General features: G+C 41.3%; 2 protein-coding genes across 6 annotated transcripts; both read left to right on the top strand.

Moving 5' to 3' along the window:
* The first annotated feature begins 16 nt into the window (after positions 1–16).
* Positions 17–13,135, top strand: hp1bp3 (heterochromatin protein 1, binding protein 3). Of its 4 annotated transcripts, none has more exons than XM_086118120.1 (13): positions 17–129; positions 1,198–1,278; positions 3,144–3,348; positions 3,708–3,785; positions 3,899–4,055; positions 6,550–6,693; positions 6,781–6,840; positions 6,918–7,057; positions 7,322–7,412; positions 8,671–8,830; positions 8,940–9,051; positions 9,517–9,681; positions 11,853–13,135. In XM_086118120.1, exons 2-13 carry the CDS (start codon positions 1,212–1,214, stop codon positions 12,433–12,435), a joined length of 1,962 nt encoding a protein of 653 aa, XP_085974246.1. In that variant the 5' UTR covers positions 17–129; positions 1,198–1,211; the 3' UTR covers positions 12,436–13,135. The 4 variants fall into 4 exon arrangements, with proteins under 4 accessions (XP_085974246.1, XP_085974249.1, XP_085974248.1 ...); XM_086118122.1 differs by having other exon boundaries at positions 67–129; positions 1,203–1,278; XM_086118121.1 differs by having other exon boundaries at positions 124–440.
* Positions 13,136–14,241: 1,106 nt separating this feature from the next.
* sh2d5 (SH2 domain containing 5) lies at positions 14,242–24,753 on the top strand. Of its 2 annotated transcripts, none has more exons than XM_086117613.1 (10): positions 14,242–14,423; positions 15,328–15,383; positions 15,461–15,541; positions 15,952–16,026; positions 16,110–16,256; positions 17,865–18,065; positions 18,152–18,338; positions 22,559–22,664; positions 23,510–23,669; positions 24,184–24,753. In XM_086117613.1, exons 2-10 carry the CDS (start codon positions 15,333–15,335, stop codon positions 24,403–24,405), a joined length of 1,230 nt encoding a protein of 409 aa, XP_085973739.1. In that variant the 5' UTR covers positions 14,242–14,423; positions 15,328–15,332; the 3' UTR covers positions 24,406–24,753. The 2 variants fall into 2 exon arrangements, with proteins under 2 accessions (XP_085973739.1, XP_085973741.1); XM_086117615.1 differs by having other exon boundaries at positions 15,320–15,383.
* Positions 24,754–25,397: the final 644 nt, after the last annotated feature.

Genomic DNA, 25,397 nt, shown 5'->3' with positions numbered 1-25,397 from the left:
GTCGAGGCATTGTGACGTCACCAAGCACTCGAACGGGGCGGGGCGCGTAAACAGAGGAATCGAAATAAAGGCTTGTGCACTCATTTTAAACTCGCGAATATCTTCACTTTTTGCACCATAAAGTCCAAGGTAAGTTTGCCTTGCAGTTTCAGAGGAGCTTGGATCGTCTTACGTGGAAATTGTTGCAGCCCGGGGCGGGTTTTTGAAATGCTCTCGCGACGCCATCAGCACCACCGCCGCCGCGTATGTGTGTGACACTCGGTGTATGTGAGTAACATTAACCAGAGGACAAAATGGCGAAATTTGCGATTTTACTTTCCCCGACGTTAGTCAAGAACCCCAAGAGATCAACCAGGTCGAAATTCTCTGTCGAGCCTCGGGGATTTCGTGTTTTTGACAGTTTTCGACCATTAAACGACGTGAGGCCTCCGTGAATTGAGGTAAATGGTTTTGCCTGTTTGAATCCGCTGCCAGTGGTGGGCCAGGGACCAGCTACCCCCCACCACTTGCCGTATTCAAATTATTTTTTTGTTCGGTTTTTTGGGGGGCCGGGGCTATTGTGTAGATTATGAATTGGCATTTATTCCACTCCAAAATATATAATTTAGTCATTTTTTTCCGGCGTTGTACTTAATTTCTCCACCGATTCAAACCATTCCAACTAAACCGCTCTGGAACCATTCAGGATATACGGGGAACTATATATTTTTTCACTTTTTCAAAATGCAGAATGAGAAATTTTCCCTTAATTTCAGGTCCTGCCCCCCCCCCCCACCCACCCACCTGAAAATAGTAAAACATGACAATAGTAAAGTGACTTTGATATTCAATTAATAAAATTCAACGGACAAATTAGCAGGATTAATGCCCTTCTAAATTCGAAATATTCTGCTCATTCAGGATGTCTGTAACTTTCATTCCCAAATTTTCACTGGAAAAATGCAAAGATTTAAGATGTTTACCTATAATTCATGACCAATTCAATCCATTCAAACTGCACAGTATTCCGTTCTTTATGGACATATGTGAGCTATTTATCACATTACTTAAATCCCCCCATTTTTGCAATAAAATGTCCACATTTATCACATTTCACCTTCAAGTCTCATATTTCAAGACAACAGCATGAGAATAATCTCTGAAGCATTCACATGCACATTTTTTGTGGGGGGGGGTTTCTTCATAAAACTTTCCCAGATCAGGCTCCTGTGATGCCGATTCGCCGAGTCGCAGCAACTCCAACTCGGGAGAAGCCCAACTCGGCCACAACAGAAACAGGTAATGCTCATGGAGAGGTAAACCAAGGGCCCATGAACGCACTGTCAGCTCCACGCTTAAACATTGCTAATTTACTACCTCAACTTTTTTGTTTTTTGGTGCACCTTGCACCACAGCTCTTGCATGAACCCGCTTGCTTTTTTTAATTCTGTGTAGTTTTAACTTGATACATTAACTTCTTGAGGAGCACAAAATGTTGGCCACACTGTTGGTCCAAGTGCCGATTTCAAAATGAATGCCTACATTTTGTTTGATTTCTGTACACATTTCAAATTACCGGTACACATGTCCAATATGATTGTATTCTTTGGCATTCGACTCAGCATGACTTAGATTTGTTCTTGGTTTTACTGTTCGGTGCTTTCTACCGTCTTTATTACCGATTTGTTTTACTGTTTATTGTATATGTTAAATTGCTCCATGTATAGCACTTTGTATGCAGCGATGGCTGTTTGAAAGTGCTCTATAAATTGAGTTGAGTGTTTACGTACAAGCAACAAATAAAGCGACCCACATTTGCAGGTGACATTTGCATATAATCCACAAGAGTCGGTGCAGAATTAAATAACAATACTTTGTACAGAAGTAATACAAATATTAGATGGCCTGGGTTGGCCCTTAAGCCCATGTTTATTGTATATGTTAAATTGCTCCATGTATAGCACTTTGTATGCAGCGATGGCTGTTTGAAAGTGCTCTATAAATTGAGTTGAGTGTTTACGTACAAGCAACAAATAAAGCGACCCACATTTGCAGGTGACATTTGCATATAATCCACAAGAGTCGGTGCAGAATTAAATAACAATACTTTGTACAGAAGTAATACAAATATTAGATGGCCTGGGTTGGCCCTTAAGCCCACACATGGATCTAACTGAAGGTAACATCAGCCTTACTCCAGCTTCTTTAATGATGGAAAGACCTCTAATATTGCTTATTTAGAGCATTTTACTTGTCTGCTTTTGCTTCAGTTCAGCATCACAACACGTTTAGTTTAGTTTATGCTGTTTGGGGAGACACAAGTGCATACATCGCACATCTGTACAAAAACCTTTCCTGAGTCACTGAGTCAAAGCATGACAAAATGGTTAATATGGAAGTAATAATAGAAGTTGTTGCAAGTTACAATACAGAAACATACCAGAATAATTTAACATTTAAGAGAAACAAATTTTAGGGCTGCAATCGAATTATGTGATTCCCAAAAAATGTGGACACAATATCTCTTGTCTCAAAAAGCTTTGGAGGGATATTTTTTTCCACCTGGACTAATGTTATTGAAGTTGCACATACCATGCCATTAAAAAAAAAAGACGATTAGTTAAAATTTGGGTCAATTTACACTTACCAAGGAAGATAAAGTTCAGTATGTCTACTGAACAACAGCTCATTTGCGATTATCAACACAAGATAATATGTTAATTAATTTAAAATAGCCTAACATCATAACAAGTATTGTAATGCTGCTGCAGGTAATCAAGGATAAACATTTTGAATGGCTTAATTGAACAAGTGTTAAGAAAACAAACTCGTAATAAGAACCTTCACTTACGGGCAGCCATGGCACAACTCACGCCGAGTCAGTCAGCGCGCAAACTACAGCCATCCAACTCTACATTCTCATTGGCTGACTCGCATGTCACTCACATGGCCAGACCCCGCCTTTCAAAGCCGTACACACTCAACGTCACAGGTACTACTGTAAAGTGTGAAGGCCCGTTTTTGTTTAATAACGCAAAAGCTAATTTATCCTTTTAACTGACCGATCATCAATAGATTACTTGATTCTAAAAATGTTCGCTAGCTGTGAAGCAACTTAAAGTGGCAACCTAACCTTACGTGATTTCTCTTTTGATGATGATCAGGGCGCGTAGAGACCCCCGAGGAGTCTCCCTCCATCGGAAGCGAGCAGCCTGTGTCCTCCTTGGAAAGCGAGCAGCCTGTGTCCTCCGTGGACTCCACTGGGAAGGCCGCGGCAAAGGCAGGTGACGCAGCCGAGCCAGCGGAGAACGGCGAGAAGGCGGACGAAGGGGCCGCCGACAAATTGGATGACACGACAGAGAAAAAAGAGTGAGTTTTTAAAAAGCCGCCACAGCGGGGGACCTGCTGCGATATTTCACTTTGATAGCACTTTTATCTGCTACCATGGTCCTTACTTCGCCAGATAATGGCAGGCTGCTCCTCCGTGGTGCGGCGTTCCATTTCCACCGAGAGGTGATTTCAGAATGCAAATCAGATTAGAAACAAAAGGAGGTGATCATGTTTGGTCCAGGGAGATTTTATTTTATTTTTTAAAGATTAGCCTGAGGAGATCCGAGTCCATGTTCCTGAGTGTGGTAGCCTCTCCTCTACTTATTCTCCTGAATAAATGGGAGTGCACTAGAGTAGCTACTACTTACTTATTAAGACAGATGTTCTCAAATTTTCAGTTTATCCGGACAGAGTGACAAATGCAAGGACTGCGTGGCTGGCCAGTGCGCAACACACTGCTATGTTCTCCTACTAAGGTGAGGATGCGATAGAGATAAGGGTGGGAACCATCACAGTGAAATATCGCTCCTTGGCCTGGATGAGCAACAATCCTCAATTCTTCTCGCCATACCCTCTCTTACCCCTGCAGGCTGAAGGATGGCTACAAGTACAAGAAAGCCAAAGTTAAGAAGGTGAAAAGGACCATCCCGGTGTGGGCCAGCGTCACCGCTGGAAAGAAACTTCCCGTCGCCAACTATGCCGGCACGCACAACAGACTGGACCATCTCCTCATCGAAGCCATTACGGTGTGTATGCAAGAGCAGTCATTCCGTCCAGTTTGCTCCAATTTCAAAGAGGTTTCCTGAAGAATCAATTTTAGAGGATTTGGTTTTTGTTCCTACAGGGGGGACATATTTACATGCGAGTCTGAATTTAACTTTGTCAATCACTAACCTACAGCAGTAGTAAAGTCGAGATTGACTCACAGAGAATGAAAGTGGACTCCATAAATGGCGCCGCGAGAGTGGCTGCCTTTCCAGCAGCTCCTATATTTTGTTGTTCTACTTCTTCCTTTCATAACTTTGCTGCTGTGAATTGGGAATTTCTCCATTGCGAGACTAATAAAGGTTTTCTTATCTTATCTTAAATGTTTATCTTTGAGGGGGGGTGCAGGTGCAGACCACATTCCAAATTCGGCAGGAAAAAAAATTCTGGCAACCACTGAATTTAAAAAGATATCTAATAAATAAGGTACGGGTTTTTTTTTTTTTTTTTTGGCCCCTAACACGACAAAGAGTTGAATTCTATGCATTCATTTTACTGTTTTGTAATACCTTGTCCAATAGTATTTGTTTACAACAGAGAGCAATGTTTAAGTCGCTATATGTGCAAAAGCGCATGTTTTCAAACACACATTTAAGTCCACGGACGCTGATAAATGCATCTCCAGGTTTAGGCCATATACTGTATGTATGCTGTATACAAGCATTATACAGTCGACAATAATACTGTATGTCGGTGATAAATCTGCTAAACTCCGGGCATCGATGATTCTGAAAACGGACAAAATTGGCTGATAATATCGACCGACCAATTCCCAATGGATGACACGAGAGAAGGGCAAGAAGTGTAGAGGCTTTCCTTCAAATTGTGCCAAAACAGATTCAGGGCTTTAGTTCTTCAGCCAAAGCAACATTAGTGACACCTACTGGAAGAGTGAAGTCAAAGCAACCTACGTTACGAAAGAGTGAAACATTCCCTAGCTCTAATCTTTTGGCAATAAAAGTGAAAATAAAAATGATATTGATCAATGTAGTACTTCAGAAGGCCGTTAATGTAAATGGGTGAAGTTGCCATGAAAAGAAAACATCCAAAATATGTCGGAACCAGCTATCCACTGGACACCATTAGTAACGCGCATACAGTATACAGGTATCTCCCACATTGTTCACTCGTTTGGATGCTTTTACCCACATTATCGCCAATGCAACCTGTTCAACTAATGGTAGCCACCAAAGCGTTTCCAGCTGTCAATAAGCGGTTTGAACATCGTAGGGCACGTGATATCATGTGATAGTTCACGTTAGAAGCTCCGAAGCACCATTTTGAACCAGCGTGATTCAGGAAGTCTTAAAGCTTCATGGTAGCTGTTTCATTTGACCATCACTAGTAGCCATCACACTTTTATTGCAATAGTGGGCTGATTCCAAACAGTCATCAAATCTACCACTGTTTCATAAAAGATGATGAATAAAATTCACTGATACTCAACCTAATGATGGCCAATACGGTTGAACGATTATGGAAACAATAATAATCACAATTGTTTCGTTTGAGATTGAAATCCCGATCATTAAAAGGATTATTTGTTGATTGGTATTATTTCTACTACTAAAACTCAACGCCTCCAAACTGTCATCATAGCCTCATGCCCATTCATCCCTGCACTTTGAACACTATCCTTAAGCAATCTTATTCTTTTTGTCAAATACAAAATAACCTTGTTAAAATTCAATGAAATTCAAGCCTCTTGCATTTTCATTCTGCTACTTCCACACCTTTTGATGCCTTGCATCGTTGCATGCATTGAAACCTTGACTAAGCATTACCCTTCTCTTAATCATATTCATTTTATCTTGTTATATTCTTGGGTCTTACTGGACTAAGCTGGGTCCACAGGGATTGTATATCGTGCCATGTTATGTGGAAATATGTATTGGGAAGAATGTGTGCCTTTAAAAGGAGTGTTATCTTACCCGTGTGTGCGTGCGTGCGTGTGAATATTCTTTATTTGAAGGACTATCACTCGCATAGGTGATGTTTTAAAAACAAAGCATTTTTTGTATTGAAATATACAATGCATGTAATACTTTTTTAATGCTGAAAATGGGTGGATTTTACTGCTTAATTCATGTTCCGCAAATGCAACATTACTCAGAATGCCATGTTTAGACTCGTGGAAGCACATAAATACTGGAAAGACATTTTTTTGGGGTTGACTTACTCTTTTAAAGCACACTCGGGGAGGGCAGAATCACATGTTACATGCTTGGTAGGCAATGTCAGGAACTTGTAAACACACCGCTCCGTTCTGCACATTAATCGTTTTATTTTCATTACGTTTTGAGGGTCGCATGAAGCCAAAATCAATCATCATTTAAATTTTGTTTAATCATTTAGGTCTAGTGTGATAATGGGGGCTGTTTGTTAAATTTAAAACGAAACCTTGAGATCCTTGTCCATCCTCTTCTTCTACATGTGGGTAGGCATGAGCCATATCAAAACTTCCTTTCTGTTCAGTCATTTAATCACAGGTCTGGAGTTTCCTACCAGTCAGTCATAAAGTACATTGCCAAAAAGTGTCCTGAAATGGAGCTGGACAAGAAGAAGTTTCACATCAAGAAGGCGATGAAGAAGCAGCTGGAGAAGGGCACCATCAAACAGGTGACTTGAAACAGACAAATCAAGACAGAAATTTAAACCGTCCCTCGCAGCTCATTGCAACCCACGTTTCCTCTGTTGTGGTCTTAGCTGAAGGGCAAAGGCCTCACGGGAACTTTCACCATTGGAAAGCCGACCTCCGCCTCCAAAGTAAGCGCCTGTTGCTGCAGCAATTGAAGTCACAAGTACTGATGACGCTGTGCTAGTGATGATGGTGTGTGTTGTAGAAAGCCAGCTCGAAGCAGGAGGCTCTGGGAGACGCTCTGCCGCTCATCATTACGCGTCTGTGCGAGCCCAAAGAGGCTTCATACCTACTGATTAGGAAGTACCTGGAGCAGCACTTTCCCAGCCTTAACATCGAGAACAGGTGTGGTCGTGTATGTCGGGCGATGCCTTTGTTCTGAAATGCCAGAAAATGGGTGTGAGGTTTAACTCGCACTTCTCCTGCCCCGTTTAAAAAGCAATTGTTGCCATATCTCGTTTTACCATTGTATTGTATCTGCTGATGTCATGTGTTATCTGATAGCAAAATGTGTGAAAGCAAAATCCCACTTTGCTGGGTTATGTATCAAATGCTAAATCTTCTGTTGTGGCACTTTTGCTTAATGTAATGTCACTCATTTGCTCCCAGGCCAGAAGTCCTGAAATCGGCCCTGGTGAAGGCGGTGGAGCGAGGACAACTAGAGCAAATTACAGGCAAGGGAGCCTCTGGAACCTTCCAGGTAAGGTCGTCCCCATTTATACACATCTAAGTACAGTCAGCCCTTATGAAAATGTACAAGTAATGCAGGCATTGCTAATGGTTGAAACCCTAAACATATACGACACGATGATTCCAGTCTGAGAACTCTGGTGTATATGACCTGTAAAAATGGCAATTGTAAATAGTCTCTTAATAAGCAAAATAGCATTCTACAGTGTTTTGGTTCTTGAACAAACTGAGCGCACTTGAATGCATCACTGGACTCCTCTCGACTTCCTTACACGAGGGAGTGACGCTTCCTCGGATAGACGAGGAAGTGACGCTTCCTCGTGTAGCGTTCCATTGTGCACGGACGTGTTCAATAAAGTTTTTTTTTTTTTTAAGAGCATGGTTTCGGTTTTCCAACAAATCGGTTTTCAAACACCCTTCTGGAACGGATTATGGTCGAAAACCGAGATATGATTGTATAATAAATATATGAAGAAGATGTTTGCAGTGAGATTCACAGAGGATAAATAATATATGCCTGTGGATACTGTTGTATGCTCTGTCTGCTTTTGTCACTACAGGTGATTAAATATAAGTTGTTCAAAAGGTATATAATTACTGCCACATCGATGCTAGTTTTGTTCACTCAATGTTGTTAGCAAAGAAAGTTAAGTGCTTTGATGAAATGCACCACTTTTAGTTCTCATGGCGCAGATAGGCACCAGTTTTTAGGTGAATAGTTATTAACTGTGGGGCGGCACGGTGGTCGACTTGTTTGGACGTCCGCCTCACAGTGCAGAGGTGCAGAGTTTGGCTTTATCTGGGTATTCCAGTCTCCTCACACATTCCAAAAACTTGCATGACAGGTTAATGGAACACTCTAAATTGTCCCTAGGTGTGATTTTGAGCGCACATAGTTGTTCATCTATGTGTGCCCTGCGATTAGCTGGCAACCAGTTCAGGGTGTCCGCCGCCTACTGCACAAAGACAGCTGGGATAGGCTCGAGCATGCCCACGAAACTCGTGCGGACTAGAAAATGGATATTTATTAATTGGGTTCCATAAAAAAATGTGTGAGTTAGGAGGTTTGTTATTGATGAATTGTGAATAGGTGAGAGTATATTTTGTTGTTCTACTTCTTCCTCTCATAACTTTGCTGCTGTGAATTGGGAATTTCTCCATTGCGAGACTAATAAAGGTTTTCTTATCTTATCTTAACTGTAATCACAAAAGCAATGATAAAAACCGCCTTTCGTGACCCATAAGTAAATCCCACCATTTGTTCGCAGCTGAAGCGTACTGGCAACCAAGTGCTGCTGAAGGGAGGCACCTTGGAGGATGCCATTTTAGCGGCCATCACAGCCATGAACGAGCCCAAGACGTGCAGCACTACTACATTGCGCAAGTATCTGGTTGATGCCAACAAGGACGCCAAGGAGTACCAGCTTGGTGAGACTCTGGCCCCCTCTAGTGGCCATGCTTGTAAAACCACTCCATCGCCAGTCATGTTTGTTTATTAGGAAAGACAAAGAGAGTGTGTGCGTGTGTGTGTTTTTAGTGGCCAATCTGAGAAGGACTCTAACCAAGTGTAAAGTCCTCGGCTGGATGGAACAGATCACCGGTCACGGTTTCACAGGGACATACCGGCTCTGCTTCCCGTTCTACCCAAGGTAACGCTTCTTGTTTCGAAAGTGAAATAAATAGCTCCTGTCTTTTGCTTTAATGTTTGTTATAGTTCACAAGAAGAAGTTTGAGCCATTTGCTTATCTTAATATTGCTTCACAATTGAATTTTAAAGATGGACGGACGCCTGCTTCAAGTAGCGTTTGTATGAGGAGATCTGCCAACATTTTAACAGACAACAAACACTGGAGCATTGCATCTTTTCTTTCACAGTAGTCGCCAATTGAATTATAAATATTGAAACTGGGATATAAATATTTGTAAAATGGGGATTCGCAATCTTGGACTTGCGGATGATGTGTCAATGTTGCGGATGTCCATTAGCGTCCTATGATACTAAAATAATAAGCATATTGTCTTCACGACTACTGAGGTAGATGTGCTCACCATTACCCCACTTTAGAAAAAAGAAATACTCTAGGTCTCCATTAATTTTCTTTGCTTGTGTTCAGCCCAACTACGCTTTACCCGGACAAATTCAACAAGGTGTCCACCAAGCCCTCCTCCAGGTCCAGGCGGAGAGTTGCGTCTGACGAGGAGGACTCCGAGGAGGAGGAGGAAGAGAAGGAGGAAGAAGAAGATGAAGAGTCTGAGGAAGAAGCCCCCGTGCGGAAAAGGTGCTTTCAAAATTCAAAAGTGCCATGTTTCTCAACGGCTGTCTCTCGGGGATTTTTTATTTTAATTTTTTTGATACACATGTTAAGAACAAAGAATTGTTGACAACTGAGGCACATGAAAACTGAGGTTCCGCAGAACAAGGTTTTTCTAATAGTCAAGATTCCGAGACACGAGTTCATATTTTGACCATCTTGCTGCATCTTATAGATCAGTTTTCAGCAAGTAGTTGGGGAGTGTCACTTGGGGAAAAATGTACAATTGAACTTCAATTTAAAGGACTAAATGGCGGGGGAGGGATTGCCAGATAAAGCCGATTGTCCGTTACATCAAGGTCAATCCACATTAACCTTATTGGTACATGGAGAGAGGATAATGGCATGCATCTTGTCACGTTTATAAACCAGGAAATTTGTGCTTCTTATTTTCACCTCCATTCCGATTAGATGCTTTAGACAAGGGCTTTACAAAAAAAATAATAATAATAATAAATAAACGTACTCTATCAAAACGAGCCTATTCCAGAGGTACATCCACGACTAGCACCTGAGTTTAAAAAAAAAAACAGCCATAGCTAATCTTTGGGAGATATGACACACTCCTTTTGAGCTGGGCACTTCGAGTGATACTATGGTAATATCCGTGCTTTCCATTCCCTTTGATGGGACAATTGCCCCTACAAATATGTCCCTCGTATATGTACATACATTGCTTTTAATGCGAAAGTCACCCCTGTCAACAGAGCCACCCCATTGACGTACTTTTTAGCCTGCTCTAATTGACAGTAAATCTGTTTATTAGAGCTCGGACTTGCACCCGAAATCCACTTTCACTATTCGTTAAGGATGTAACGATATCCAAACGTCACTATACAATATTGTTGCGACCCTTCCACATGATGGTAACTAAGGAAGGGTCTGAGATAAGTGTGGGAGTTGGTGAGCAGTGAAAAGTGGTGTGCTGACATGGTTTAGGCTGTCTAACACAAATGAGTACTCGCATGGAGGGACAGTTTAACTCATTCAGTACCAGCCAATTCTGGACCAAGTCTGAAAAGACGTTTAAAAACATCTTTGGGAGTGAATGAGTTAACAGGGTTCACATTACATGACATGACTAAGTTGGAGTGAACACCTCCGAATCCCATTGCTCCTTCATGTTTGGAGGCACAATGCCATGGTCAAGGTATACTTTCTGATTTGTTACTTATTTATTTTTTTAATCGAACGTTTTATCAAAGGCATTTTCTATTTATCAATCACGTGTCTATCGCAATACATATTGAATTATCCGCCCAGTCCCAAAATAAATACACATACATAAAATATTAGACTCAAACAATAATTTCAGATTTGTGTTGTCATGGCAAACAATGAAAGGTAAGACGAGCGGCAGCATATCTGCAACACTGTGAAGCACAACAGAAGTTGATATTTGGCTTGAATTCAATCCCACTTGAAAAGTAAAGCATAATGTGGACATTTGTGGTGAAAGTAATAATTCTGACACACAATGCATTTGAAACACACGTCAGTCACGTTGACGGCATCTTTGTTTTTAACGGCCGGTTGGTCTATTCGAGTGTCCACCGATTCATGCACAGACCTGCCATTTATTTATGATGACAGCAAGCCATAAACACATGACAAGTGCCTGTTTGATGATGGTGACGGTAAACAGCGCTGTAGCAAATTGTGGCTAATTTTCTAAATAACAGGCTTTGAAAAGTACTCTACAAGGGGGCACTTTGAGTGGACTGGACACTAATATGTCCGTTGAATTTGAGGTCAGCTGGATTCAAGCCCGTTAAATCGAAGTTCCACTGTAATAGTGTGACCTTTGACCCGTAAATATGCGAAGGATTGTTCTAATATGGATTTGGACGCAAGTTGGAACATGCCATGATCTATTACAAACCGATTCTAGCGCAGCAGTAAAGTCTTATTTACAGTAAATATTTATTTGACAACGACTTTAAGCCCAGCAGTCCAATGAAAACCATGAAGATAATCTATTCTTACACGACGCAATTAGTTAGTAACCTCAAAACGTCATATGACTGTTCACTTGTAAACATAGGGGCCTCTGTAATTTCTATTACTACCTATCTGCAAGCCACCAGTTGAGAAGTCGGCCACTTGAGTCACAGTGACTTGTTTTGACCTGCCCGCAGGTCCACAAAGAGGCCCCCTCCCAGGGTCCGCCATCCCCCTGCTGCCAAGAAGGCCAGCAGAGGACGAGGACGCCCATTGGCCAAAACATCTCCGGCCAAGAAAGCGGCAGCCAAGAAGGTGACTAAGGCCAAGGTGTCAGCTTCCAAACCCACCACTCCCGTCAAGAAGCAAGTGGTTGCCAAGAGGACAAAGATGCCCGCTGTCAAACGCCTGAACAAGCGGGGCTCCAAGCGACCCGCCACTCCGGAAGAATCCCCAAGTGAAGAGCAGCCCAAGGAAAAGGAGCAGGAGCCCAAATTGGAAGTGAAGCCCGTGGCACCGAAGAAGCGGGGCGCCGCCAAGGGTTCGAAGCCGGCAACGCCGGCCAAGCGACCCACCAAAAGGGGCAGCGCGAAGCTTTCCAAGAAGGAAGACTCCGCTCCTAAGGAACCTGAGGAGGCAGAGGAGCCTGAAGCCAAGAAACCGGCGGGCAGACCTGCATCTAGGCGGTCCGGGGCCAATGCCAGTGTTCAGCCCCCCGCCAAAAAAGCAGCACCTGGCGACAAGCGTTCCCCCCGAAAGTCCAAGAGAGGAAAGAACTGAGGAACTCCCCACCCTTCCCCACCCCACCTTGTCTGCCCCCACGGCCGCTTTCATCAGTGCTCCCCTCTTTGTCTTCACCCTTTTTAAATGGGGCAGTATTTTATTTTTTTCCCACCATAGTAGAATAAAGGGTTGTACCATGAATTTCCTTTTTAACCGGTGTGTAGGGATGCGGTGCACTTAAGCTTGTGCCTGACATCCTGTAACTCGAGCAATGTAGTTTCCTTTTTGATTTTGACGAAGTTACCTGGTCTGCTCCATGTTGGTTGGCACCTGGTGTTTTTCCAGGAAGCAACACGGTCATTTTAATTCAGACCCACAGCCTGTTCTAACACTGGTTCAGAGAAGCAGACGTTCCCCCAGAATGTGTTACCTGCCCCCCTCCCCCCCCCCAAAAAAAAAGGTTATGGACACGTTGTCGCTGTTCTACTACTTATACTGTTCGTCAAACCATCAAGTGTCCCATTGGTTTTTGTTTTGTTTTTATATATGTGTGTGTGTGTGTGTGTGTGTGTGTGTGTGTGTGTGTGTGTGTCTGATAGAAAACTGGTTTTAATGCTTCACAGCTGTAATTCGTGCGCAGCTCCGTGTTGTGAATAAGGAATAAGATGCTTAGTGTAGCATCTCCATCCCCCTGCATGCATGTGTATTCTTTGTGTTAAATTTTTTTCCAAGTAATAAAATTGCTCTTTGTACAACACTTTTTTTTTATTCTTCCCTTAATATTCCTTCATCAACTGTACACAAGAACATGTAATCCAAGCCATAGTGATAATGTTTCAGTTAACTGTACCTGTACTTTGATATAATTAATTTAGATTCTCTAACATTTCATGTCACGTTGTTTTGTTAGTTTTTTTGGTTTTCCACACCACAGTGTTGCTAAAAGAGACAAGAATAAATATGTGCTATGATAATGCAAATATCACACTCAAACAAAATGCATAACGTTATTTGATGAGTAAAATACTACAAAACGAAATTAATAAATTACCGTTAACTAAAAATATTAGAATACAGTACTGTACAATCTTAATTCAAAGTCCTCAATCTTAAATTTAAAAATTTTAATAAATACTTGCATAAAACGATTGAGTATAATTACTGGGGGAAAACGCTTTCAAACATAAAAGTAATAATATAATAATAAAACAGCTTTGTATGAACACTAAAATTACGAGAATAAAAAACTTTTCAAAAAGATGCTGAGATTCTCCTTAGGAGTGACAAGGATGGACAGGATCAGAAATGAGGTCATCAGAGGGACAACTCAGACAGGAAAGTTTGGAGAAAAAGTTAGAGAGGCCAGACTGAGATGGTTTGGACATGTACAGAGGAGGGACAGTGGATACATTGGTAGGAGAATGTTAGAGATTGAGCTACCAGGTAGGAGACAGAGAGGAGGGTAAAGAGGAGATTCATGGATGCCGTGAGGGAAGACGTGCAGGTAGTTGGAGTCAGAGTAGAGGATGCAGAGAACAGGGAAAGATGGAAATTAATGACTCGCTGTGGCAACCCCTGAAAAGGGACAAGCCGAAAGGAGAAGAAGAAAAAGCTTTACAAAATGAAAGAACTTTTGAACTCAAAATGTATTTAATGAAATGGTCTTAGGCTAAATGTGAACATTTTTAGACGCAAAACTTCACGAGAGTAAATAGCTATCTAATCATCTTCAAAAAGCGAAACAGCACATAAACAAGTTTAGCCGTGAGCTTGACAAATTATAGGGGGTGGAGCAATTTCGAAGTCGATCGCTTGTAGGTGTGCTACTTCCGCCTTTTGACGCATGATGTCACTAACCGTGAACGAGAAGCTATCCGAGAGCGGCATCAAAGAGGCAACACGCGGCAAGCCGAACACAACTTCGTTTTGAGACTTCTCCCACCCCGTCTTCGCCCTCCTCTCCACCTCACCATCCACCACCGAGTTGCCCCAGTTCGGGACACCTGGGCCGAAGCACCACCGGAGCTCGGACGGCCGGACTTCAGGTGAGTGAGGGCGGCGGGGGCGTCGACGAACGGTTTCTGCTTTGAAGGGAGGTGGTCCGCGAATGCATCGTGTTGGGACGCGTTCGCGTATTTTCCAACTTTTTTTGCTGTGAGAAAACTAGTCGAGATAATTGGGATAGAAAGCCTGACTTCATTCCCTTTTTCTCATCACTTACACCAACGTGCTTGTGTTTTTATCGGTGTGCGCGTTTATATTTGTGTCTGTCTCAGAGTGTAAAAGATTTATGTATTTATTTATCTGGGGCGCCTTGGAAACATGTTCTTTTGTTGATTTCGATGAGAATCAACACATTGGAAAAAAATCAGAGGGCACAAGGTGTGTAAAACCACATTTAATTCACATTCATTCATCGATTTCCTATTCCCATTGCTCTCATAATGCTAACTGGTCCCCCGGACTTCATCCTTGGACTTGAAGTGAGAAAAGTTGGGCACACCCTGCTTTGGTCGTCAGCGATTCACAGGTCTCATAAGCAATCATTGACACTCATGCTCAGAGACTTTAATGAACCTAACATGCATGTTTATGAAATGTGGGAAGAAGCCGCAGTATACTGGACCTCAGAACTGTGAGCCAGGCAAGTTAGCTGTTTTTTTTTCCCCAAATCCACACTTGGAACACCTTCAGAGTGCAATCAAGCCTCAACCAAATAAATAAATAAATACCCATTGCTTATCAGATGCAGAAACTGTCACTGCGAGTGTATAAATCCAATCCATGTAGCATTTTATCTCAACATTACTCTTTCGGTTGATTTGACAAGATAAGGCTGACGAAAACTGCTGCATTGCCTCCAACGTGCCGAGAAAGAGAATTCCGCTTTTAATGTTTTTATACTCAGCTCTTTGTAAATTAATGTAAACTGTATTCCGAGATCTCCAGGTGTCATGGGCGAAGCAACAGTCAGAGAGGATGGCACAGTGATAAGATCAGCTGAGGTCAGCACTATATTTGTGCCCTTACTCGCATGTGTTTTTTTAATTTCTACATTTAATGAGACTTATTGGCTCCAAAGTATGTAGGCTCATTTTCGGTGGACGACAGCTGCCTGGATGATCAGATGGAGCAGCTGCATAGGAACCTAAAGACCCTGAAAGTAAGTTCGGCCCCTTGATTTCCAAGTTGTTCCAGTTTCAAAACCAGTTTTTTTTCCAACTGTAGACATCAACCATAAAACCATAATGAAATTACACAGGGTGTCTTTTGAGGAAAATGAAACAAAAAACAATGAGTAAAACATGCCCTTCAAAGGAATTAAGGGGTTTAAAAGGATGTATGTGACTAGGCTCTGGTCGTCCTTTGATGCCTTTTGCATGTATGTGCCTCTTGATCTTTGACGGGCCTCGAAGATCATGTTGTGGTAGTGGATGATATGTAAATTAGCAAAACAGCTCACAGACACTTTTAGAATTATTGTAAACAGATGAAAAATTGAAGTGGCGAGTAAAAAGTCAATTTTCAATAATATGTCCCCTTTGACTGTGCCACTGATCTTTCTGCTGTCAGACATGCAAAAAGAGCAGGCCCGTATCAATCAAGTTCTCCGTCAAAGGCGTGAAAATGTACGATGAGGACGAAACGGTATGGATGTGTATTTTATTTATTTATTTATTTAGTAGCTGCGCTCAACAATTGTATGGTCCAACCTGTCATCTGTCCTGCAGACCCTCCTGATGGCCCACGCCCTTCGCAGAGTGTCACTGTCCACCGCCCGGCCCAGCGACTCCCAGTTTGCCTTTGTCTCCCACAACCCAGGCAGCACCGACGCCCAGTTGTACTGCCACGTTTTTCGAGCCAGACACGCCAGAGCTGTAAGAGAGCAACCAGCTCGCCACCTGAGATCTTCTTTGTTTGTCCCCAAACCAAGAGGAAGAGAACGTGAATGATCACTGTTCAACAACACAACAATTTTAGAAATGGACACCTCCTCCAGCTCCACTTGGAGAACAGCTGTGAGGTGTACCGTACTCCCTTAACAGTATCCTAGGTCTGCTCCCAAGTGCTCCTCCTGGTTGGACATACCTCGAACACCTCCTATTGTCTCCAGTGTCTCCTATATCCTGCCCTTAGGGGGCAGTGTCTAGAAGGCTTTCCAAGCCACCTCAACTAGCTCTTTTCAGTTGGGACTTGTACTCCCTACTCCTTCTGCCCCCAACTGCCTCTGTGAATCACTTCTCTGGCGGTGGAGTTGTTTGAATACCATACTAGAGGCTACAGGCGCCGGGTAGGATTCTGCCAAGGCAAATTTGTCTTCAGTGCCAGTTTGGAACAAGAGGGATTCAAAAGCCCTCTTCAAGTCCCTCTGGGAACAAATTGATCAACTGGCAAGTACAGAATTGTTTGGGATATGCTGCTCTGCCTTCTGGCTACACTAAAAAGTGCTTGAGCAATTCAAATTGGTCTTGGAATCCTCCCGAATTGCATCTCTTGAGGTCTTGGGTCATCCAGCGAAATTTGCACCTAATAACTTGCTGGATGGCTTGTGTTAGTATTGATCGACTGACTTGTCCAGAAGGATGATGTGCAAGCGTTTCGGCAAAGTGCAGTATAAAAGTCAACAAAAACCTCCCCAGGAGGAAATGACCCATTTCTTCTGTTGGAACTGTATCTTGACTGGTTGCACTTTAACTACCGTATTTTCCGGACTATAAGTCGTTCCAGAGTATAGGTCGCACCAACCATAAAATGCATAATAAAGAAGAAAAAAACATATATAAGTCGCACTGGAGTATAAGTCGCATTTTGGGGGGAAATTTATTTAATAAAATCCAACACCAAGAACATACATGCCATCTTAAAAGGCAATTTCAAATAAAAATAAAATAGAAAACAACACGCTGAATAAGTTACATGACGCATAAACAGCAAACTGAGAACGTGCCTGGGATGTTCAAGTAACATATTAAGAGTTATTCAGATAACAACATGCTAACAAGTTCACCAAACCATCAATGTCACTCCAAATCACTAAATCCAATATCTTCATCCTCTGTGTCACTTTAAAACAACACCACCAGCTCCGGAGGTAGAAGATGCAGCCCTTCCTCTCCTACGTTGCTTACGTCAGACTCATCGTGGTTTTATCAATACAGGTCTAGAGTGGCCTCTTGTGGTTTAATAAGATATCCTTTATTTGTCCCACACTGGGGAAATTTACAGTCTACAGCAGCAAGATTGTGGGTAGAAAGAAGAAAAACAAAGTGTTTGCATGTAAAATGATATAATGATGTGTTAATAATTTCACCCATAAATTGCTCCAGAGTATAAGTCAAAGCCAAACTATGAAAATAAAAACTGCGACTTATAGTCCGGAAAATACGGTACACTTTATCCAGATAGATTCAGAAAAGATTATTTTCATGTACGCAATGTGAGTGTTGATGAAGAAAGTGGATTGAGCCTGCCCGCTCTCCTTTTAGGCCCAGTTCCTGAACCTTCTGCTGTGCCGCTGTTTCCAACTGTCTTACTTGGAGAAGCACCCAGACGAAGCCCAGGAAGGTTCTTCCGGTTCGGCACCTCAACGTAACCCGTCGCTTCTCAACCACGGCTTTCCGCTCAGTGTTAGCGCCCTGGTGTCCTTCAGAAGAGCTCCCTTTCGTGGGTTGATGTTCGGTTCTAAGGTCGCCAGACAAAGTAGTTTGATTTGTGTTTCGGTGCGGTTACTGACCCACGACCGACATTTTTTTTTTGTCGCCCCCGAGTGCAGAAACATGACAAGTCGTCCGACGAGCAGCAGCTTGGCAACCAAGATGAGGTCTTCACCACCTCCTCCCCATCCCTAGTGCGCAAGAAAGCCATCCGCAACAAAGTGCTGCGTTCTGGGGCATATCGCTCCTTCACGTTCACGCCGCTCAAGCAGCGCCACGTGCAGGAGCGCCTCAACGCATCACAAGGTGGGCTAGCTGTTCACAGGGCGCTGTCCAGATTCAAGGAGTTGATTAGGTAACGCCCTTGGTACTTGCTTGCTTGATGGGATCACGTGGAGGTGTTTCTTCATGAGCTTTCGCAAGGCTGCCACGGGTGCTCACGTATGAGTCTTTTAACAAGCTGGAGCATGTTTGGTTTTTCTCTTGTTGGATGTTTGTCTTCAATTCTTGAGAGTACAGTGATTCATATGCGCGCGCGCACACACACTCACGCACACATCATTCACACAAAAAATGTGATGGTAATCAATAGATGGTAGAAGATGGAGACAAAGCGCTACCTTTGGCTAAATAAACCTCTTCAACTCAATTTAGCATAGTTTCTTGTCACCAAGTTGCCACAAGGTGTGGTAAAGCACTAGTTTTGTCCAAATGAAGCTCCTCAATTCCCTTCAACTCGGTTACTTGATGTTTGTTTGTTTGTTTATTGAACATAAAACATATATACAGTAATAATTTGACAGAAAATAAGGTAGATTAAAAAAAGTAAAAAGAAAGAAATCAATCTTCATTCAACACAGTTATTATGTTCAAAGGAGTAGGAAGAAGTAAAAAACTTATCTAGTCCTACCCCGTTATGTGATTGTATCTAATAAATCATTTTTATATCAATCAGAAAAGAAAAAAGTAAGAAGAAAGAAGTCTCCATTAAGGCTCATACTTTACCCTTAACCGTGATATTTTTACAACTTTTGGTTTGTATCGGGATTATATACTTCCACACCCTGACACTCTTGTGTCAATTTTCTCTTGTATTCATAATGGATATTTATATACCTTTCTCTATTTATCAACTTAGTTCTGATTTATCATTATATTTAATGTTTTGAATTTATCATTTGAACTCTGATTGATGTAGGTTGTTTGTACTATTTTTTTGAACTCAGCAAGCGATTTATTCATTTTCAGGTCCGTTTCGAGATTATTCCACAGATTAACACCTTTGATAGATACACTTCTTTGCTTGACGTTTGTTCTTGTTTTGAGTTTTTTGAATAAGTTGGTACCTCTTAAATCATAGCTGCTTTCTCGAATTTCGAAAAACTTCTGAATGTTTTGGCAGAGCAGGTTATTGTGTGCTTTGTACATTAATTGGGCGATTTTAAAGTCAACCAGGTCATAAAATTTCATCGTATTTAATTTGATAAATAGTGGATTTGTGGGTTCCGTATATTTTGATCTATTAATAATTCGAATTGCTTTTTTTTTTGTAGGTTGAGAATAGGGAGTGTGTTTGTTTTGCAGGCATTTCCCCATATTTCCACACAGTAGGTCATATATGGTAATAATAATGAAGTGTATAATGTGTACAAAGATCTCTTATTTAGCACTTCCTTGGTTTTGTAGAGGATCCCTACGGTTTTGGCTATTTTTCTTTTTACGTTATCGATATGTGGCTTCCAACATAGTTTTGAGTCTATTACTAATCCGAGAAACTTGGTTTCATACGCTCTTTCTATCTCAATTGAGTTTACCATAATTCTAGCTTGGTGTTTGATTGGTCTTGTGCCAAAAACAATTAACTTCGATTTTTTCAGGTTAAGTGACAATTTATTTCTGTCGAACCAGTTTTTTAATTTGTTTAATTCGTTTTCTACGGTTGTCAGGAGCTGTTTCAGATTTATTCCAGAACAGTAGAAAGTTGTATCATCAGCAAATAGGACACATTTAAATTGTTTTGAGACCTTGCAGATATCATTTATATATAAGATGAATAGTTTTGGACCAAGCACTGACCCCTGAGGAACTCCGTGAGTGATTTTCAGTTGATTCGTTTTTTTATTGTTGAGTTGCACGTACTGATATCTGTTTTCCAAATAACTTTTTATCCATTTATAAGCTACACCTCTAATGCCATATCTTTCTAGTTTTTTCAATAATATACTGTGATCTATTGTGTCAAAAGCTTTTTTTAGATCTAGGAAAACCCCAACAGTAAATTCTTTGTTGTCTATATTAGTGGCTATTGCTTCCACAAACTCCATAACTGCCATTGAGGTGGTCCGTTTTTCCCTGAAGCCATATTGATTCTCACTTAACGGCGCATGCTTTTGTATAAAGCTATCAAGTCTGCGAGAAAATAGTTTTTCTAATATTTTTGAAAATTGTGGTAGTAGTGATATTGGTCTATAATTTGTAAACCGATGTCTTTCTCCACTTTTATAGATTGGAATAACTTTAGCAATTTTCTTTTTTGATGGAAAGATACCAGCTTTGAATGACAGGTTGCATATGTGCGTGAAAGGTCGCACTACATATTCTATAATCTGCTTTATTATTGTCATATCAATATTAAAGCAATCAGTTGACTTTTTATTTTTAAAAGTTTTTATAATATTTGATACTTCTTCTTGTTTTACAGCAGTAAGGAACATGGTGGAGGAGTTTTTTTCTACATATCTATCTATTTCAAATAAGTTTGTTGGATCAGGAATTTGTTTTGCTAGGTTACTGCCGATGTTGACAAAATACTCATTAAATTCAGTTGCTATTTCTGCAGTTTTTTCCAAAATAGTATTTTTGCCTTTGATAAAATACTCTGGATAATCCATTTTTTTAGGACTATTTCTGATTACTTGGTTAAGTATCTTCCATATTTCTTGTGTGTTACTTTTATTCTGCTCTAATAGTGCATGATAATGATCTCTTTTACTGGTTCTTATAATATTTACTAGTTTATTTTTATAGGTCTTATATTTTTTTTCTGCTTCTTCAGTTCTCAATTTTAAAAACAATTTATATAAATTGTTTTTCTTTTTACATGTGTTTTCTATGCCTTTCGTTATCCATGGCTTACTTGGGTCTTTATACTTTTTGGAGACTTTAGTTAATGGAAAATGTTTATCATATAAGGAGATTATGGTAGACTGAAATACTTCAAACGCTGTATTTGGGTCTTCGTTTGGCAGTAAGATTTACCTTTTAAAACCAAAATAGGTTTGTAATTGCCAAAAGACATCACAAAATAATGGAAACACACTTTTTTTTCTATTTGGCAAAGCTATGGCCTGACAAAATGAACCTCCTCTCCATCATCATCATTGCTTGGCACCAAGATGCCATTAGATGGCACCAAAAGCAGCAGAAGTGCGCGAACCCTGGTCTAAATGACGTGGCTTCCCAACCAGCAAAAACACAAATTGTCAAAGAATAACACCTGATAAATCTGTCAGTTAAAGCTTTTTAATTGTCACTCAGCAGAGCAAAAGCATACTCATGCGGTGACGACTCTTCAAGACTTCCATTAACAAGCCAGGCTAAACTTGATCCTCACTGACAAAGATTTTATCCTCTAATTTGAGCACTACTACTTCAACATACTTCCTTGACATTCATTCATCCATCCATCCAGCCATCTGTTTTCTTCCACTCATCTGGGGTCAGGTTGCTGGGGCAGAAGCTTTAGCAGGGAAGCCCTGACTCTCCGTGCCAAGGTACTTCTTCCAACTAGTCTGGGTGATCCCAAGGACTTCCCAGGCCAACTGGTGCCTCCTGTCCGTGGCACATGCCTGGAACACAAGACCAGGGAGGTGTCCAGGAGGCAGATTCCTGAACCACCTTATTTGGCTCTTAATGTTGAGTAGCAGCAGCTCAAATCTGAGTTCCTCACGGATGGCTGAGCTTCTCACCCTATCTTTAAGGGAGAGCCTGGACACCATGCAAAGGAAACTCAATTTGGATGCGGGATCTTGTTCTCTCTGTCGTGACAAATCCCTCAACTCGTGACCATAGATGATTTAGGAAATGTAAATGTAAAGCTTTGCCTTTTGGCTCAGCCACATCAGACCGATACAGACTCCGCATCACAGCAGATGCTGCACCCATCTGTCTGTCGATCACCCACTTCATCCTTCCTTCAGTCATGAACGAGACCCAAATACACCTGAACGGATCCATTTCGTGCAGGATCTCATCCCCAATTAATCCTTGATACCAATTACCTCTTACTCGCCAACTATCCTGTGGCATTTTACATTGAAAGCATTGCAAAGCACACAAAAAACATGGTAAGAGGTGATCAGCAAAGAGCTGAGGGTAGGTTCCATAAGAAAGAAAAACTCTAGGATACACTGTGTGAATTGCCAACCGCAAATAGGCAGGGAATCAATGTACTTCATATGTATGACAAGGTGTGTGTGTCCATTGTGGCAATGTTCTAAGGATGTTTTCTCTTGTCCGTGGAGTAGAAAAGGACCAAGACAAGACCTTGGCAAGACGACCAAGGATGCCGAGCTTGGCCGAAACCGAGGAAGCGCTGGCTCAGGCCGTGTGGTGTTGGGCCGGTATTGCAACGTGAGTGTATGCATTTTTTTTTGTCATTATTTCAAACACTTTTCAGGTGTCTTCTTAACACGTATAACATGTTAATGTCACATACTCTAAGGATCACAATTTGTAATGCACATACCTGAAATGAGCCTGTTTGGCAAGGCCAGCTTTTGTTATCATGACAACGCTCTGGCATTCTGACTACAGAGGCATCTATGATTGTCTGTTGCCTTATAAGCCTTACAAGGTCTCTTAGTGTGAGCAACACATTTTTTTTCTAGTACTTTGGACGGTATACAGGCTAATCCTATCGGCCTACAATTAGACGGCTGCCCACTTTACCTGCCCCTTGGTGGTCGGGACCAACAGAAAAGACAACATTGAAAAAGGCAGCATCCCATGAAACGTGAGGATCGTAAAACAAAGCAAGGGTAGGAGCCAACCTCATACTAGCATGTTCACCAGAGCCCTGATCTAAGTCACTCACTTGGTCATTTAGCAAAGTAGCAATTGCCCTAAGACATTTCATGTGACACAATCATCAAACACACATTCTCGTAAAAAAATATCTATTCTGTACAGTTGATTCAGAATGCAGGCCAACAAGATGCTCTAATGCATCCTTAATGATCTATATGGATCCCCTCAACAGTACTCGGTAAAGTTATTTTATCGTTATTGAGAACTCTCACTTTTCTCCAGCAGTCAATGCCCCTATTTATTTATTTTTTTATTCTGAGACAAAGAGAGTTCATATTCTTCACTTTGTTTAGCCAAAACGATCTTCTGCAAGCAAAGGATGTTCTCCAGAAGATATATTTTGTATATGTCCCCTTTAATGCCAATACAACTTCCTTTCTGTGTCGCAGTGACAGCAGCTACTCCCTCCTGGCTGATGACGTTTTGGGATCTTACCTCCTGTGCCCACATCCCAAGAAACCCAAATGTGGATCCCTCATCATTCGCTTCCCATCTGGCCTCATCACCTACCTCATTGAAAACACCCGTAAAGGGAATTTCTTTTTGGAGGTACCTCTTCATTTCATGTTTTTTTTTTCTTGGCTGGTTTGCTTCTAGTATGTCTTTGCAAATGTTTCGTCCAACCAGTTTTCAGCCTGTGTTGTTACGTATGTCAGTCTTACCTGCCCAGGGCCTCCAAAATCAGTAGTGCTGGCTGATGTCATTTAAACCGTTACCAGTGCTACTGTTTTAAAGCAGATTTAAAATTTGTTCTTCTGGTCCAGAACGCTTGCCTCGATGATATCAGCATATTTCAGCAATGTAAAACTTGTTGAAGCTTAGTTCGACTAGCAAGACAACTTGTCAGTACTGATTGTGAACTGCTGCAGCTGATGTATGTGCACATACTTTTATATTGCATTTTTGTGGAGTGTTGATTGGTTCAATGTAGTAGATGGGGTGGATTAAGTTGAGTACCCGGTTACCATTTGCATGACCCGCTTGTTAGTCAATGCCATGTTTTCATGTCAACACTAAAAACACAAATGTTGCGTCTGTTCTTTTTGTCTTTGGCATGTGACAGAAATGCAAAGCCGAATTCAGTTCACTGGCAGAACTGATTGAACATTACACAGAGAACCAGGATGGACTCCCGTGCCGGCTGAGCTGTGCCCGAGTAAACCACTGCTACGAGTGGGAGGAGGAAGATGCCACAGAGCCAAAGGCCCAGGATGTGCGCAGAAGCCTGAACAAAAGCAGAATGCTGAAGATAGTGAAAGGAATGGGGATGAAATTTGGACACTAGAAGTGGTCAACTGCTAATCTTTTTTTTTTTTTGCACCTCATCCTTCACTCAATCACCATAAGTTTGGTGGGACATTTCAAACATTATTAACACTCAACAACACACTTATTTATATTCCCTGTTGGCACTCCAGGCATTATCTGTAATATATAGCTCATTTTGTCAAAACATTTTTTGTACTTTCTGCTTTTACATTTTAGACATACCGTATGTGTATTATTTTTTTAATCAAGTTCCAAAGTGTTTTAAGATCTTTGAGTTTAAGAGCCCAGGTTGTCAAAATCTGACGGCAAAGTGTTTTTTCCCCTCCCTTGTCAAGATGTTGCCAATATATTTGTTGAAATGTAATTGTTTTGTTGTTATTTATAGCACTCAACATTGTCAAGGCATTGTTAAGATATTATAGTAGAAGTAGCATGTTTATTCAGCTTCTTATTTAAGTCTGGCCATTTTTTGTTTTTGTTGTTGTTTTTCTCATACAACATATTTGGTTTAAGATACCAGCTTCCAAATGTAAATGAGAAGGGAGCAAAAAAACTACAAAACACAAGACAGGGGTGCTCAACCATTTTTGACCGAAGATCTACTTTTTCAACAACCAACCTCTCGCGATCGATCCTGGCCGCACGTGCGTACCCATGCACATGTTCGTATATGCACGCACACAGCGTGCAATTCTGATATGATATATTCCCATAATTATTATGATTTAAACTTATATTCTTTAACGTCTCTTTTTTTTGATAGACACCACAGAAATGATATAATTATATTTATAGAAAGTAGTCATGAAATTCATGAATGTCTTCTAAATTGGCTTTTTAAATCACCACAAAAACAGAAGCTGGATCTTCAGTATATAAATATGTAGCGGAAAAACGTATTTTTGGTATATCTTGTACAGCACTTTCATTACACCGATGTCATTAACCCTCAGTTAAATACACGTGTACGTTTTATTTTGACCAACAACATGACCGATCAGGCTGGTT

The sequence above is a fragment of the Hippocampus guttulatus genome, chromosome 8 (assembly GCF_054856545.1).
Source record: "Hippocampus guttulatus isolate MCC_2025c chromosome 8, RoL_Hgut_1.0, whole genome shotgun sequence".
In the NCBI taxonomy this organism is placed as follows: Eukaryota; Metazoa; Chordata; class Actinopteri; order Syngnathiformes; family Syngnathidae; genus Hippocampus; species Hippocampus guttulatus.
This window is presented reverse-complemented; position numbering and strand designations above follow the sequence as displayed.

Coding starts and splice junctions, on each gene's coding strand:
- hp1bp3 (XM_086118120.1), top strand. CDS start 1,212: ATGCCGATTCGCCGAGTCGCAGCAACTCCAACTCGGGAGAAGCCCAAC. Junction 3,786..3,898: donor TGCTATGTTCTCCTACTAAG/GTGAGGATGCGA, acceptor TTACCCCTGCAG/GCTGAAGGATGGCTACAAGT. Junction 4,056..6,549: donor TCCTCATCGAAGCCATTACG/GTGTGTATGCAA, acceptor CTTTCTGTTCAG/TCATTTAATCACAGGTCTGG.
- sh2d5 (XM_086117613.1), top strand. CDS start 15,333: ATGGGCGAAGCAACAGTCAGAGAGGATGGCACAGTGATAAGATCAGCT. Junction 15,542..15,951: donor GGAACCTAAAGACCCTGAAA/GTAAGTTCGGCC, acceptor TTCTGCTGTCAG/ACATGCAAAAAGAGCAGGCC. Junction 23,670..24,183: donor AAGGGAATTTCTTTTTGGAG/GTACCTCTTCAT, acceptor GGCATGTGACAG/AAATGCAAAGCCGAATTCAG.